The 14,846-nt window shown below is 35.8% G+C and overlaps 1 protein-coding gene across 2 annotated transcripts; it reads right to left on the bottom strand.

Moving 5' to 3' along the window:
• Positions 1 to 1,328: 1,328 nt before the first annotated feature.
• Positions 1,329 to 8,219, bottom strand: LOC106137970 (facilitated trehalose transporter Tret1). Of its 2 annotated transcripts, none has more exons than XM_060951294.1 (8): positions 8,046 to 8,219; positions 6,773 to 7,002; positions 5,823 to 6,143; positions 4,776 to 4,914; positions 4,275 to 4,355; positions 2,855 to 3,072; positions 2,064 to 2,246; positions 1,329 to 1,621 (listed from the first exon to the last, which is right to left on the bottom strand). In XM_060951294.1, exons 1-8 carry the CDS (start codon positions 8,089 to 8,091, stop codon positions 1,379 to 1,381), a joined length of 1,461 nt encoding a protein of 486 aa, XP_060807277.1. In that variant the 5' UTR covers positions 8,092 to 8,219; the 3' UTR covers positions 1,329 to 1,378. The 2 variants fall into 2 exon arrangements, with proteins under 2 accessions (XP_060807277.1, XP_060807276.1); XM_060951293.1 differs by lacking the exon at positions 8,046 to 8,219 and adding an exon at positions 7,462 to 7,958.
• Between the last annotated feature and the right edge of the window lie 6,627 nt (positions 8,220 to 14,846).

Raw genomic sequence — 14,846 nt, 5'->3', positions numbered from 1 at the left:
GAAAATTCAAAAAGAAAATATAAGAAATTATTACAGAAATAGAAAGAAGCTTATCGCTCATATGGATGGTGATTGTTTGCTAAAAAGGAAAGTCTTTTTATTACCTATACAACAAGCTTTGCTGATTTGAAGCCATGGATCAACGATGACACTTGTTCATCTGGGTCAGATGAATGTGCAGGACGGCCGTGTGGGAGAAGTTTTGTTTTTATTAAATCCTTTTTGTTAGCTAACCTTATTTTTACGTTGGTAACATTAAGATATAGAATAGGGAGTCTGTGGTACGATGTAAGACGTTATAAGATGTGTTTTTAAGAAGTCCAATAAAATAAGAAGATTTACGATATAATTCCGCACTGTTTTACTTTCATTCCCACATATATGTATGTATGTATGTTACCATATTAAGTATCCAATCCCTGGATTGGATACTTAATAAAATGGTGATGGATCCTGATCCATGATCAAAGGCATACCCCGGGCTTCTCTCCAGAGAGGTGAGGATGCAACCGGGACTAAAGCTAGGAGGAAGAAAATGTCTTAGGAATTTTATCATAATTTTTAGTCAAGAATGTTATTAGAAGAGAGGGGAGTGATAAATAAATATTTTGAGTATTAAAAATAATGATTTTTAACTGGTTAAGAAAACTTTTAGGTACCTACCTATTTAATATAACTAAATCAGGAAGGAGTTATATTTACACATACGCAATACATACCAATAATAGAAAAAAACCCTATTTAGGTGTTTTATTTTATCACAAAATTAACACAACTAATTTATAATTTTCATCAAACAGCTTTTTTGTGCTATCTGTACCACAAACCGCAGACCTCAGGCCGATTTTTTTTTAATACCGTTACAAGAATAAAAATACAATTGTTTGACGAATCTATTAGCCGAATTACCGTGTGGTTAACAGTTTTAGGATTGCATAAAACTGTATGTATACACATGAAATGTCAAAGTTAAAGGTTCTTTGTCATTATTTTTCGCATTTTTAAAATCCAATCTTCGGAAGTTGGATAGAAACTACAGTTATTTTGTATATTACCTTAGCATTAGTTTAGGATTTATTATTATAATTTTATGTGCAATTAATTGTTATATAATTATCTAACTATTTATCTCTTTCCTAAGAATCGATTGATGTTAACTTTTTCTCACAGTTATTGCTTAAATGCGATATCGCAGCAGATAATGGTAATTTGATAATTATTTTATTAAACAGATAAATAGATTCCATTCCAAATTATAAAAATAACCTTCAGTCAAATATTGGAAAAGCATAAAATCTCATAAAACAAATAAAGAGATTCGTATATCCAAACAACAAATGCAAACTCGGCCAAATACTGGCAAGAAAAAAAAAATAACTTAAGCAGCGACAACAACTTTTTTCTTTTTCAAAAATAGAAGCTGAATGGCGTCGGCGGGTAGGCCTTTCGTCTCTGGGAGATAGAAGTGACTGTAGAGAGCGCCTAGGAAGCAGGTAATGGCGAAGCAGCAGAAGACTATGCCTAGGCCCAGGCAGTCTACTAGTGGGTTGAAGATGATGAGGGACACGAAGTTGGTGATCCACATGCACGCCATGATGATGCTGTTGCAGAGACCGCGGACCTGGAACGCAAAGATGTGGTAGTTAAAATTTAATTAAAAAATTTAGATGCTATAGCTAAAAAGGTAAGATGTTTTTTGACAATAGTCTAAAGTAAGTCTAAAGTAAGTCTAAAATAAGTCCAATAATACTTGACACAGGTAAAGAGAGAAATGTGAATGATTAAATAAATAAATATATACGGGACAAATTACACAGATTGAGTTAGCCTCGAAGTAAGTTCGAGACTTGTGTTACGAGATACTAACTTAACGATACTATATTTTATAATAAATACTTATATAGATAAGCATCCAAGACCCAGGCCAATCAGAAAAAGTTCTTTTTTCCCGGAACCCGGGAACTCCAGTGTCACAGTCAAGCGCACTACCGCTGCGCCACAGAGGCCGTCAAGTATTCTGGTAGTTAATTCTAAAATCGAGGATTTTGGAATGGAGCTCTCACTTCTGGCAGAAACATTTCAGCGGGCAAAATGAACGGCACCACAGCCGCTCCTAAATTGTAAATGAAGGAGTACAGGTAGACGATGAAGGCTGTCGACCAGTCGGGGGCCCATCGGTACTTGATTTGGGTCCCAAGGAGGAAGGTGCAGACGCCTGCACCGGCTGCGGTTATCGTCATGAGCGGCTGCGGACAAGAAACTAATTAATACTGATAACGTCAGTAAAAAAGATTTCTTTTTCACAATCTCAAAATAAACACACTTATAATTAGCACTTACCTATGTGCCGTGTGATTCCTGGCGCCAATACAATAAAGAATGGGACCACTCCATCTCTTTCCCATGGATGTCGTAAAAGGCGACTAAGGGATAGGCTTACATACTTGGAATTCCTTTTTAGGCGATGGGCTAGCAACCTGTCACTATTTGAATCTCAATTCTATCTTAAAGCCAAATAGCTGAACGTGGCCTATCAGTCTTTACAAGACTGTTGGCTTTTTCTACCCCGCAAGGGATATAGACGTGATTATATGTATGTATGTATAATTATTAGTATATAATATCAGTGAGCTTTCTTCATTTCATCAACATTCACGCCCTGGTCTTAAGCGGATCGTGATCCCATTTACCGACGAAACACCAGGAAATCAGAAGGACACAAAACGTCTCCAACTAAAATAACTTTCCTTTCTCCCAAATTCGTTAATGCAGACCGAGCACAAAGCGCTTGCAACAAAATACCAGGAGATTAGAACGATGCAAGAGGTCTAAAAGTAAACTTTTCAGCAGTTACCTTTCTCCCGAATTTGTCCACGCAGACCGAACACAGCGCACTAGCGATGATGAAGTCTAAGGCGAGGAATATGGACAGCTTGTTAGCGTTGATGGTCGGAACGGCTTCCTTGAAGAGCGGCTCCGCGTAGACTTGCATCACTATGGAGCCCATCATGATGGTTATACACATGATGATGAGGCAGGTGGCTAGGGCGCGCTTTGAGGATTTTGATTTTACTGTGAATTATAAGAAAAAATTGGACATTATTTCGTCATATAATTACATCAAACAAGTGAAAAAGAGTCTGTATTCATTGGCTCTCTTTCTAAGAACATGTTTAACTAGATGGCTTATCTGTAATGCAAAGATTATTTTTCTTTTTTAAGAAGAGTCTGAGTCATCTACGAAAACAACCATTAGAAGAATTCTTAACAAACTATTACAAACTTTTTTGGCCATATACGATGATGAAACAATCCCATTCCCGTAGAAATTTAAGGAAATCATCTCCTGCGATGTATGAGGAATCTGCATGCAAAGTTCTAGCTGTCTAACTACATCCATTAATTTCCATTCGTTCCACGTTCTTAACTTTTGCATCTTCATTATTCACTCAATTAGCTAATAACGCATCTTTTAATACTGGTTTATAATTAAAATTAAGAAAATTTTATACAAAATTAATAAAATCATTGTTCAGAACATAGGACAATGACACTAAATGATTACAACCAGAATTAAGATAAAGTTGATCTCAGTGCGCAAAGGAATGTAAATAATATGATAATGACTGCGTTAAAACCTTAATGAGTATCTGATTTACACATATACTGTTATTTACACAAAATAAAACACTGTCAGGTGATATTATTATCTTTACATTATGACGTTTTCATATTTGAAATGAATTACATCAAACAACTTTGCTACTTAGGTATGAACTGATTGAAAATTTTTTACGTACATATAAAAGTTAAGATTTGATAGGAACATAAATGACCTAATCAATTTTCATCAAATTTTTAAAGCTTTTCAGACAGACAGTTATGTGGAATGGAAACTAAAAAAAAAGGTTTTTAAATATAAATAATTATATACAGGACAAATTACACAGATTGAGTTAGCCTAGTTAGTAAGTTCGAAACTTGTGTTACAAGCTACTAACTCAACGATACTATACTTTAAGACCTATGCCAATCAGAGAAAGTATGTATTAGTATGTTCAATTAGTTGTTAAAAAGGTATTCAAATAACATTTCATGTAGGTTACTTTTATTACGTACATTTATGACCTCTTCAAATCTTCTAGGTTAAGTAGTGGAGTCCCGGGCTCTGAAGTAGCATCACGACAGATTCTTAAAATAATCATTTTGGCAACATTGACATAAAGTGTGACATTTACTCTATAATCAAATTTAATAACACTGATATTACTTACGCAAAAATTTCCATTCTGATTCATCCTTTCTCTCTTCGACTTCAGGTTTATTTTTGAGTAACAGCTCCATCGCCTTCATATCTGAAACATTAATCTTTATTTACTTAGTGTCTAAGATTTTGAATTGTTTCTTTTAGATCTATTTATTTTTCCGTAACGTTTTCTTTAAATAGATCTTTATTTTTAATTGGGTTTGTTCTTTGTCTAAATAATTACTTGTCACCTACGATTATCATAATTTTAATTGGCTTACATAGAGAATAAATTATCTTAGAAAGCTGAATCAAAAGAATTGAAATTAAGAACTTTATCATAAGTTCTGTAATATGAAAAATATTACAGAACTTATGATAAAGCTGTCACCGATATTAATGCATTTGGAATTAATTAATTTCTATAATATCTCCTTCATTTCATTTTCCATATTGTCAGTCTAATCCTGACCAGATTAGATTCATGCTGCCCTTGTGGTTTCTGGAAGTTATTGGAAAATGTTATTACCTTCTAATGAGACATCGTCCTCCTCCAGCATTTTCTGCAGTCTCGGATCCAATTGTAGTTTTATTTGGTTTATTTCTAGTTCTATTTCTTTGGACGTAATATCTACTTGACGGTAAAAGGCTAGAGCTTTTCGGGCTTCCTGAAATAAATAGACAAAGTAATATAGCAATGAACAATTAATACTTACGAGCGTTTCTGGTAGAATCGGTAAGGTTAAATGCGTGATGCACAGAAGGGCACAGGTTCAAATCCCATCTCGGTCATGTACGAGTACCAATGACTATTTTCAAAGTTAAACATAAGTTTGAATACTGACTGATGCTCTTACGGTGAGGGAAAACATCTTGAGAACCTGCACACTCAGGCAACTGGATGTGTAACCATGACCAATGAAATACGGGTCAGGTTTACCTGCAATGGTTGCGGAGGTTAGATTGGAGGATTGCTTCATGTAAAAACCTGACTCTGACATACCTCCTCTCCACAATGATGAGAATGCGACCGGAACTGGAGCAAGGAGGAAGAAGAGAACAATAAATAAATACTTCCCTCTTTTAAATGGTTGCAGATTTTCTTCATAACGAATAAAGTAAATATTTGATACGACATTTTTCAGTATCTTTGCTTTGAGTCGCTTCTTTTAATATTAATTTACGAAGACATTTATACAAAGAGCGTTTTATTACAACATAAGAGAATTTGTTAATAATGTGACCATCAACTATTATCATAAGAACAATAATATTAACTAATTCAAAAGTTTCAATTCTATTAAGACAAGAACTGATCGAGAGCTTACTGCGTGTTCCTGTATTTTTAACATACAAACATACATAAAATCACGCCTTTTTCCTAGAGGGGTAGGCAGAGACTACATCTTTCCACTTGCCAAGATCTCTACACACTTCCTTCGCTTCATCCACATTCATAACTCTCTTCATGCAAGCTCGTGACTCTCTTGACCTTTGACAGGACGTCCTAAATTTGATTCATATATTTTCTTTCGGAGAATACAAGGCGTACCGAACAAAAGCTAGTCTTCCTCACCTTCTCCTTCCCCTTCTGCATCAGATAAACCGGAGACTCCTTCAGCAACGCTATCAGAAGTATATACAAAACTGACAGCGCCAAATTTGCAAACACCACTTGATGGTAGTCCAATAAACCTCCTAAAATATAGGATATTAACAGTCCTATATAGTAACCGGTGACTGTTGTAGACGCGAATGCTCCTCTGATGGAATCTTCAGCTATTTCAGCTATGAACACTGACGACACAGCTTGGCCTGCTGCCCCGGCTCCAGATAAAGCAACGCAGGCGAGGACTACTGCTACAGTATTGTTTATGTATATAATCGTCCATGCTAGCTGTAACAATAATGATGTCATTACATCAGATGGAATTCGAGATTGTAATTTATACAATTCTTGTATATATAAAATATACATAAAATCACGCCTTTTTCCCGGAGGGGTAGGTAGAGACTACTACTAGATCTTTCCATCTGCCACGATATCAGCGTACTTATTTCGCTTCATCCACATTAATGGTTTCGGGTACTCTTGGCCGTGTAAAAACGTGTCTTATCCAATCCAGGATCCATGATCAGAGCCAGGAGGAAGAAGAACCTCGTTAAAATCCTCTAGGTTAAATAGTGGAGCCCCGGGCTCTGAACTCTGAAGTAAAACCATTAAGGATGCAAATAGGAACGCACATCATGAAGGCAGTTGTTTTTCTTTTAGATTTTTTATAACTAGATATATAGATTGTTATAACTAGAATGTATTTACAACTGTAAATTTTATGCTTTACAGGATAATTGTTGGACGACTTAAAGACTTAAAGTTAGACAGTTAGGGCATAGTATAAAATGATGGAACGAATAAACCGAACACAAACATTGGTAGAACAGCACATAAAGAAGATGAAGAGGAAACCTCCTTAGCAGCGCATAATGCCATGACCAATATAGTTAGACATGTCATAAGCAACTTACCACAAAAGGCAGGCCAAACAGAATAGCCGAGTACTTTCTGCCCAGAACGTTCAACGCCCAACTGCAGAACGGAGTGGTCACCAGCGCTCCTATATTCGTCAGGCTTCCTAGTAGACCGAGTTCCATAGAGCTCATGGGGTGTGATAGCACTGTTTCGTTCGATTTGAAATTCTCTAATGTGAATGATGGCCAGGCGTAAATGTATCCAGTGAGAGACGTTAGGTAGGCGACTGAAAATGTTACATACATACATATCATCACGTCTATATCTCTTGCGGGGTAGACAGAGCCAACCAATACAAGAAAGAATAGGACCACTACATCTTTTTCCCACGGATGTCGTAAAAGGCGACTAAGGGTTAGGCTTATAAACTTGGGATTCCTCTTTTAGGCGATGGGCTAGCAACCTGTCACTATTTGAATCTCAATTCTGTCATTAAGCCAAATAGCTGAACGTGGCCATTCAGTCTTTTCAAGACTGTTGTTGGCTCTGTCTACCCCGTATGGGATATAGACGTGACCATATGTATGTATGTATGTATGCATAAAATATATTTGGTTTTTGTTCTCAAATTTTTACTTCTGATTTCTTATCTATTTACCACTCATCTGAACGTGGCCTATCAGTATTTTCAAGACTGTTGGCTCTGTCTACTCAGCAATGGTTTTTATGTATGTTAGTAAGTTACCATTTTTTGAGGGCTGACTGGTAGAAAATGCTTCTAGCATTAAGTTCACCTGCCTTTGATTCATATTGTAAATGCTTAAAAAAATAAATTAAAATATTTCTTTCATGCTTTTCTGGTAATATAGCCCAGTGAACTATATAATTGTGCTTATTTGTTTGTGGCGACATCTCTACGCCACTAGTCACAACATCCAATCAAACAACTACTGTCAATCATCGCGAAGAAATTGACGCGCTCAACCAATAGCAGCGAAGAATCTAAATCGCGATTTCAAAGATTTCACGGATTGGAGCTACATGTTTATTGACATTATCGTTTTATTCAAATTGATATTTGATTAAAACGTTTGTGCCCGGAACCACACGGATATTTTTGTTTGTGAAAACATATTAGAGTTATATTAGCTGTTCCGACAAACGTTATTTTGCATTTTGCGGGTATGATAAATAGATGTTGGCCGATTCTCAGATCTACTCAATATGCTCACAAAATTTCATGAGAATCGGTCAAGCCGTTTCGGAGGAGTATAGGAACGAACATGGTGACACGAGAATTTTATATATATATAAGATATTTAAACAAACCGGACAAACACGCAGCAGCTTGCACTAAAAAGGATTTCAACCTCATTTTTATATATTTCTATAATAACATTTATTTTATACTTTAATTTTTATAATAAAATTTATTTTATGTAAAAACTTCCCCGCACACGCGTGTTTTCCCCGCCCACTCTTCTGTTTACTAAATTTCAACTCAATCAAGCTATCTCAACTTATCTTAAAGGTATCGTCACTTGCAAATACTAGAGATTAGTTAGTAATAAATAGGGTGGATGTTACTATTAGTGGCCCGTGTTAGCAGCAAGGCAAACGTTTTTTTTCCATTTAAGGAACCATAAACCTGTTTCAAATATTTTCACAGTGCGTGCGTGTGTCGTGTGGTTCCCGGCACCAATACAAAAAAGGATAGGACCACTCCATCTCTTTCCCATGGATTTCGTAAAAGGCGACTAAGGGATAGGCTTACAAACTTGGGATTCTTTTTTAGGCGATGGGCTAGCAACATGTCACTATTTGAATCTCAATTCTATCATTAAGCCAAATAGCTGAACGTGGCCATTCAGTCATTTCAAGACTGTTGGTTCTGTCTACCCCGCAAGGGATATAGATGTATGTATGTGTGCGTAACAGCATGAACTTTACACAGTTAAGACTCAATAAAGATTTGATAAATTGGTAAACTAACAGTTTAAATTGTAATTAGGAATTGAATGATAAAAGAGACAATGATTTAACTGAATTTCGTATAACAATGATGAATTTGTTAAAATAATTCAATGTGCCGATAACAGGTACATTTACCGTGAATTGTAGAATTTTCCGTCAATTGTAATTACATAGTGTTTGTTTATTACTTATTCAATATAATATAATTGCAGTTAAAAATAAAATAATATAACTCCTTTTTGCCGCCTGTTTGTGACGTCATCCACATCCACGCTAATGATAAAGAGAAAATTTTTATATGTTTGTAATTGTAAGAACCGATTTTGATGAAATTTTGTACATAGATAGAATAGATCCTCTCTCTCCTCTTGCCATTATCATACCGTGATCGTGACAAGTAGAAAGATGGAGACTCTGCCTACCCCGTCGGGAAAGGGGCGTGATCGTATTAAGTCTCATCCTGGCGTTGGTCTCTGTAGCGTTCTCATCTCTCTCTAGAGAGGAGCCCAGGATCCGCATAATACTAGTGTTAATAAATCTGCTTTTTACATGATGAGTTATGCATTTAGCAGCGATAGGGTTACTTCTATTCTAGTAACTAGAACACCTAATTAAATTTAAGAAAAATTGTTTGTCATTTGTCAATATAATATTACTATTAATAATTAAAAAAAATTAAGACATCACAAATAAGGAATAAATTACACAGATCGACTAGCCTCGGAGTAAGTTTGAAACTTGTGTTACGTGACATTAACTTAACCAAATTATTTTTTATACAACTTTTTATAAATTGAAGACAAAATGGAAAAAAATGTCGGAAAGCGGACCCCGGGCCCCGAAGCATTGTAGCGGAGGGTGCAACTGGGAACATGTAAAGATAAGAGAGAGAGAAAGACTATATTATATCCAAGACATAATGAAAAAAGGTAAAATAAATAAGACTGGGATTAGAAGCTGTCAATGATATGAAGACGTTAACTCAAAAGCTTTGTGTGAAAGATTTTTATTCGTGATGCCGTGTGGTTCCTGGCACGGAAAGAGAAAAGAATAGGACAACTCCATCCCTTTCCCATGGATGTCGTGATGGCGACTAAGGGTGTATTAACTTGGGATTCTGCTTTTAGGCGATGGGCTTGCAACCTGTCACTATTTGAATTTCAATTGTACCATTAAGCCGAACAACTGGGCGTGGCCAATCAGTATTTTCAAGACTGTTGGCTCTGTCTACCACGCAAGGGATAAAGACGTGTATATATGTGTTATGGATTGATCTACGCGTACGAAGTCGCGGGCGTCGGCTAGTTGAATAAAAAATATACATTTTCTGTAAGCACTTCCATCGGATGCCTCTCTAATTAATGTCCGAATTTTAATTAAGCTTCAAGTAAGTATAACAATAAAATTAAATTCATGGTAATTATATAATAAGTTACGGTTCATTATGAAAACGTATATGTAATACGTTGTTTCATGGACCGTATAATTGTTGAGAATAAGAATAAAATTTGTATTTGGTAGTAGCTGTGCCCGCGACTTCGCTCGCGTGGAATAGTTATTATGGGCATCATTGAAGCCTTCAATCAAGGATGCATAATTTTCTCCGTTTTTTTCTCATTTTCCATTATTTCTTTTCTCCTAATAGTTGCAGCGTGATGTTATGCCTAAAGCCTTCCTCGATAAATGGTCTATTTGACGCAAAAATAATTTTTCAATTCGAACCAGTAGTTCCTGAGATTACCGCGTTCAAACAAACAAACGAACTCTTCAGCTTTATAATATTAGTAAAGATTAAATCAAGTGTAAATTTATCTGAAAATACGTACATGTACATCACGTTTTTTTTCTTAACAAGGTTGACAGAGACTAAATGTTTTCACTTACCACGACCATAGCATATTCCACGTTCTACACATTTTTTATTACGCAGTCTTTTGCTTCAGAATCTGAAGAATAAAATTTTATATACATACATACTAGCTGTCCCGGCAAACATTGTTTTGCCATATAAATAATTTTAAAGTAATTTCTAGTTAAAAAACAATGTTAAGGGTGGACAACCCTTATCACTAAGGGGTATGAAAAATGGATGGATGGGTATGAAAATATTTACGCTCGTTAGGTTTTAGACTAGATTTACTTAAATATATAAAAATATTGCTAAGTCAAGGTCAAAATAAACTTTTACTTATGTCATTTGTAAGCCGATTTGCTGAAATAACTCTTTAAAATTTAATTATTATTAGTTTTATAACACATAATGTACTTATTTATAAATGTATAAATGTCAAGGTACAAATAATTGGTTTATAAACATACTTCTGAATAACGTAATGGATTTTATTGAGGTTTGGAATAGAAGGATTTGAACATGACGCATTTCAGTAAAAAGAAATAGAAGGTTACAGTATTATTACGAACTACGTACAAGACGTTTTTGAAGAAAATGCTGCAGTGCAGTTTGTTACCGCTTCTTCTGCACTGGAAGCAGCAGTAACTTTAGTTTTAATTAAAGGCTTATAAACTTGGGATTCTGATTTTAGGCGATGGGCTAGCAACCTGTCACTATTTTAATCTCAATTCCATCATTAAACCATACATCTGAATGTGGCCTTTCATTATTTTCAACACTGTTGGCTCTCTCTACCCCGTAAGGGACAAAGACGTGTATGTATGCAAATTTCAAATTTATGAATCTCAATTCTATCATCAAGTCAAAAAGCAGAACGTGGCCCATCAGTCTTTTTGAGACTATTGGCTCTGTCTACCCCACAAGGGATATAGACATGACTCTATGTATGCATGTTCTTTAAAAATTATCAGTATGCCAACGTGGCAGCAAATATATAAAAATACAACACAAACATAGATTACATAAATTTTTATTATCATATTAAACAATATAATTACGTGTAATTTAATTTTTATGTCGGGTATTTAAATCTATAAAAAAAATTAAAGTTAGTAGTTAAAAAAGTATGGTGCCGTGTGGTTAAACGGTAAGGGAAAACATCGTGAGGAAACCTGCACATTCTGGCAACTGGATACACACACACACACAATCACGTCTATATCCCTTGCGGGGTAGACAGAGCCAACAGTCTTGTAAAGACTGATAGGCCACGTTCAGCTATTTGGCTTTAAGATAGAATTGAGATTCAAATAGTGACAGGTTGCTAGCCCATCGCCTAAAATAGGAATCCCAAGTTTATAAGCCTATCCCTTAGTCGCCTTTTACGACATCCATAGGAAAGAGATGGAGTGGTCCTATTCTTTTTTGTAATGGTGCCGGGAACCACACGGCACCTGGATGTGTAACCAAATAATTGATCCATTACAGGTTAAGTTTAAAGCTGCTAGCTGCAAAGTTTGCGGAGGTCAGACGGGAATAGTTCCGTGTAAAAACTTGATTCACCCAATCCAGGATCCATGGTCAAAGGCATACCCTGGGCTATTCTTCAGAGTGGTAAGGGTGCAAACGAGACTGAAGCCAGGAGGAAGAAGTTACCCTCTTAAAAAGTTCTAAATTTTTAGGTTATTATGGAACAGTACCGTGTGGTTCCCGGCACCAATACAAAAAAGAATAGGACCACTCCATCTCTTTCCCATGGATGTCGTCAAAGGCGACTAAGGGATAGGCTTATAAAATTGCGATCCTTTTTTTAGGCGATGGGCTAGCAACCTGTCACTATTTGGATCTCAATTCCATCATTAAGCCGAGCAGCTGAATGTGGCCATTCAGTCTTTTCGGGACTGTTGGCTATGTCTACCCCGTAAAGGATATAGACGTGACTATAATGTATGTATGTGTAGCATGGAACAGCAATTTTGCAATTCAGAAATAGATCCCTAGCTTGTAGTTGGCCGGGAGTGGTTTGAATCGATACTTCACCGATAACTATATTTATATAACGTTTATGAAATCGAAATTTCAAGGACCAAATTTCGAATCTATACTAATATTATAAAGCTGAAGAGTTTGTTTGTTTGAACGCGCTAATCTCAGGGACTACTGGTCCGAATTGAAAAATTCTTTTTACATCGAATAGACTATTTATCGAGGAAGGCTTTAGGCTATATAACATCACGCTGAAACTATTAGGAGCGAAGAAATAATGGAAAATGTGAAAAAAACGGGCAAAATTATTCCTCCTTGAGGGCTTCAATGATGTGCATAATAACTATTCCACGCGGACGAAGTTGCGGGCACAGTTAGTGTATTAAAAAAGGGAGATGTTAAGAGAACCTACCCGTTATTGCCTACGGAGACGAAATAAATATTTTTTTTACTTTTTTATTGTCGAATGTGCATGAAAAGATTAAGGTTAGAATTGTGCAAACATAGAAAAAAACAAGCGTGACTTTCTATAAGTACAATACAATGTTTCCAAGCCACATTAAGGGAATTAACGGCTGTTCGCTGAAAAACGTTGTGTAACACCACAGAGCGCAGAGCGCTGTGCATTGAATGTATTGGAAACAATTAGGACGTCTTCACAACTCTGTGCGCCTTTTGCGAAACTTTATTCGTTCTTGTAGTAACTATTACGATTCCAACTCTTATTTAAATCATTTCTGTACATATATACGTACATATAACCACGTCTATATCCCTTGCGGGGTAGACAGAGCCATTAGTCTTGAAAACACTGATAGGTCACGTTCAACTGTTTGGCTTAATGATAGAATTGAGATTCATATAGTGATAGGTTGCTCGCCCGTCGCCTTAATGAAGAATCTCAAGTTTATAATCCATAGGAAAGAGATGGAGTGGTCCTATTCTTTTTTATATTTGTGCCGGGAACCACACATCACCTAATCCAATATGGAATTTAAAAAAAGATATAACTTCTGAAGAGAGAACTATATAATTTTCTATGAGTCCATAATGATGTGCAGTGCACATCTAAGGTACCTATTAAAATTTTGTAACAAACAATATTCAGCGAAACTGTTTTTGCATGCAAATGCTTGCAATAAACCACATGTATGTGTATAACATCTTGCGTTATTTGGCCATTATTTTGAGTCATTAGATCTTTAGTATTTAGTCAAGACCATTGTTGGTCGAAGAAGCACGGCGGAATGGTTAAAATGCCCGTGTGGTTCTTGGCACTTGCGAATAGGACTGCTCTAATCTCTTGTCCAAGGATATCGTAAAAAGCGACTAAGGGATAGGTTAGTAATCTTGGGGTTCTTCTTTTATGCGATGGGCTAGCAACCTGTCACTATTTGAATCTCAATTTCATTATTAAGCCATACAGCTCAACGTAGCCTTTCAGTTTTTGCAAGACTGTTGGCTCTGTCAACTCCGTAAGGGACACAGACGTTATTACATGGACGGATAGATGGATACTTCTATACAAAAGGTCGATCATAAAAGCATTTTAAATTTCTTTTTAGTCTTATTTCCTTGTCGCCTTTTACGACATCCACGGGAAAGAGATGGAGTGGTCCTATTGTTTCTCACATTGGTGCCGGGAACCACACGACTTTTGTCTTCTATATTTGTTAAAAGCAAATTAAAATAAATAAGAAATAGTTATATTTACATAAATTTATGGCTTAATTTCATTGTGAAATTTAACATTAGCTATGCAAATGGGCAGCGAAATAATATAAATAATAAACAGTTCAGAGTGCTTATGCAAATATTCATTTGTATAGTGAGCATACATACATACATAGATAAAATCACGCCTCTTTCCCGGAGGGGTATGCAGAGACTACCTCTTTCCACTTGCCACGATCTCTGCACACTTCCTCCGCTTCATCCAAGCTCTCTTTCTCTCTTTCCTCTCTTCGTGAAAGCTCGGCGGTTTCGGGCATTGCAGGAAAATTATCATCATATTATATGATCAGGCCTTGTAAAAATTAAATTTCCGAAACAACATTGATATTTTCCAACCGTTTCCGAAAAAGAAAGGAGGTTATCAATTTACAATTAAGCGTTTTCTTGTTACTTCTGTCTGTCTGTTTCCATATAGATTTTTGAAATCAGATTTGTTTCGTTTTAAATCAATACATATAATAAAACAGTAAAAATCGGGTATTTGTACATTAAATATTTTTCCAAAAAACTGATACAATTAATGATGAAAAAATGAAACAAAAAAAAACTTTTTTTTTTAATTTTTGTCTGTAAGTATTCAATGG

Source organism: Amyelois transitella, chromosome 24 (genome assembly GCF_032362555.1).
Source record: "Amyelois transitella isolate CPQ chromosome 24, ilAmyTran1.1, whole genome shotgun sequence".
Classification (NCBI taxonomy): domain Eukaryota; kingdom Metazoa; phylum Arthropoda; class Insecta; order Lepidoptera; family Pyralidae; genus Amyelois; species Amyelois transitella.
This window is presented reverse-complemented; position numbering and strand designations above follow the sequence as displayed.

Coding starts and splice junctions, on each gene's coding strand:
- LOC106137970 (XM_060951293.1), bottom strand. CDS start 7,525: ATGAATCAAAGGCAGGTGAACTTAATGCTAGAAGCATTTTCTACCAGT. Junction 4,915..5,822: donor TGCAGAAGGGGAAGGAGAAG/GTGAGGAAGACT, acceptor TATTTATTTCAG/GAAGCCCGAAAAGCTCTAGC. Junction 1,622..2,063: donor CTGAAATGTTTCTGCCAGAA/GTGAGAGCTCCA, acceptor TTTGCGTTCCAG/GTCCGCGGTCTCTGCAACAG.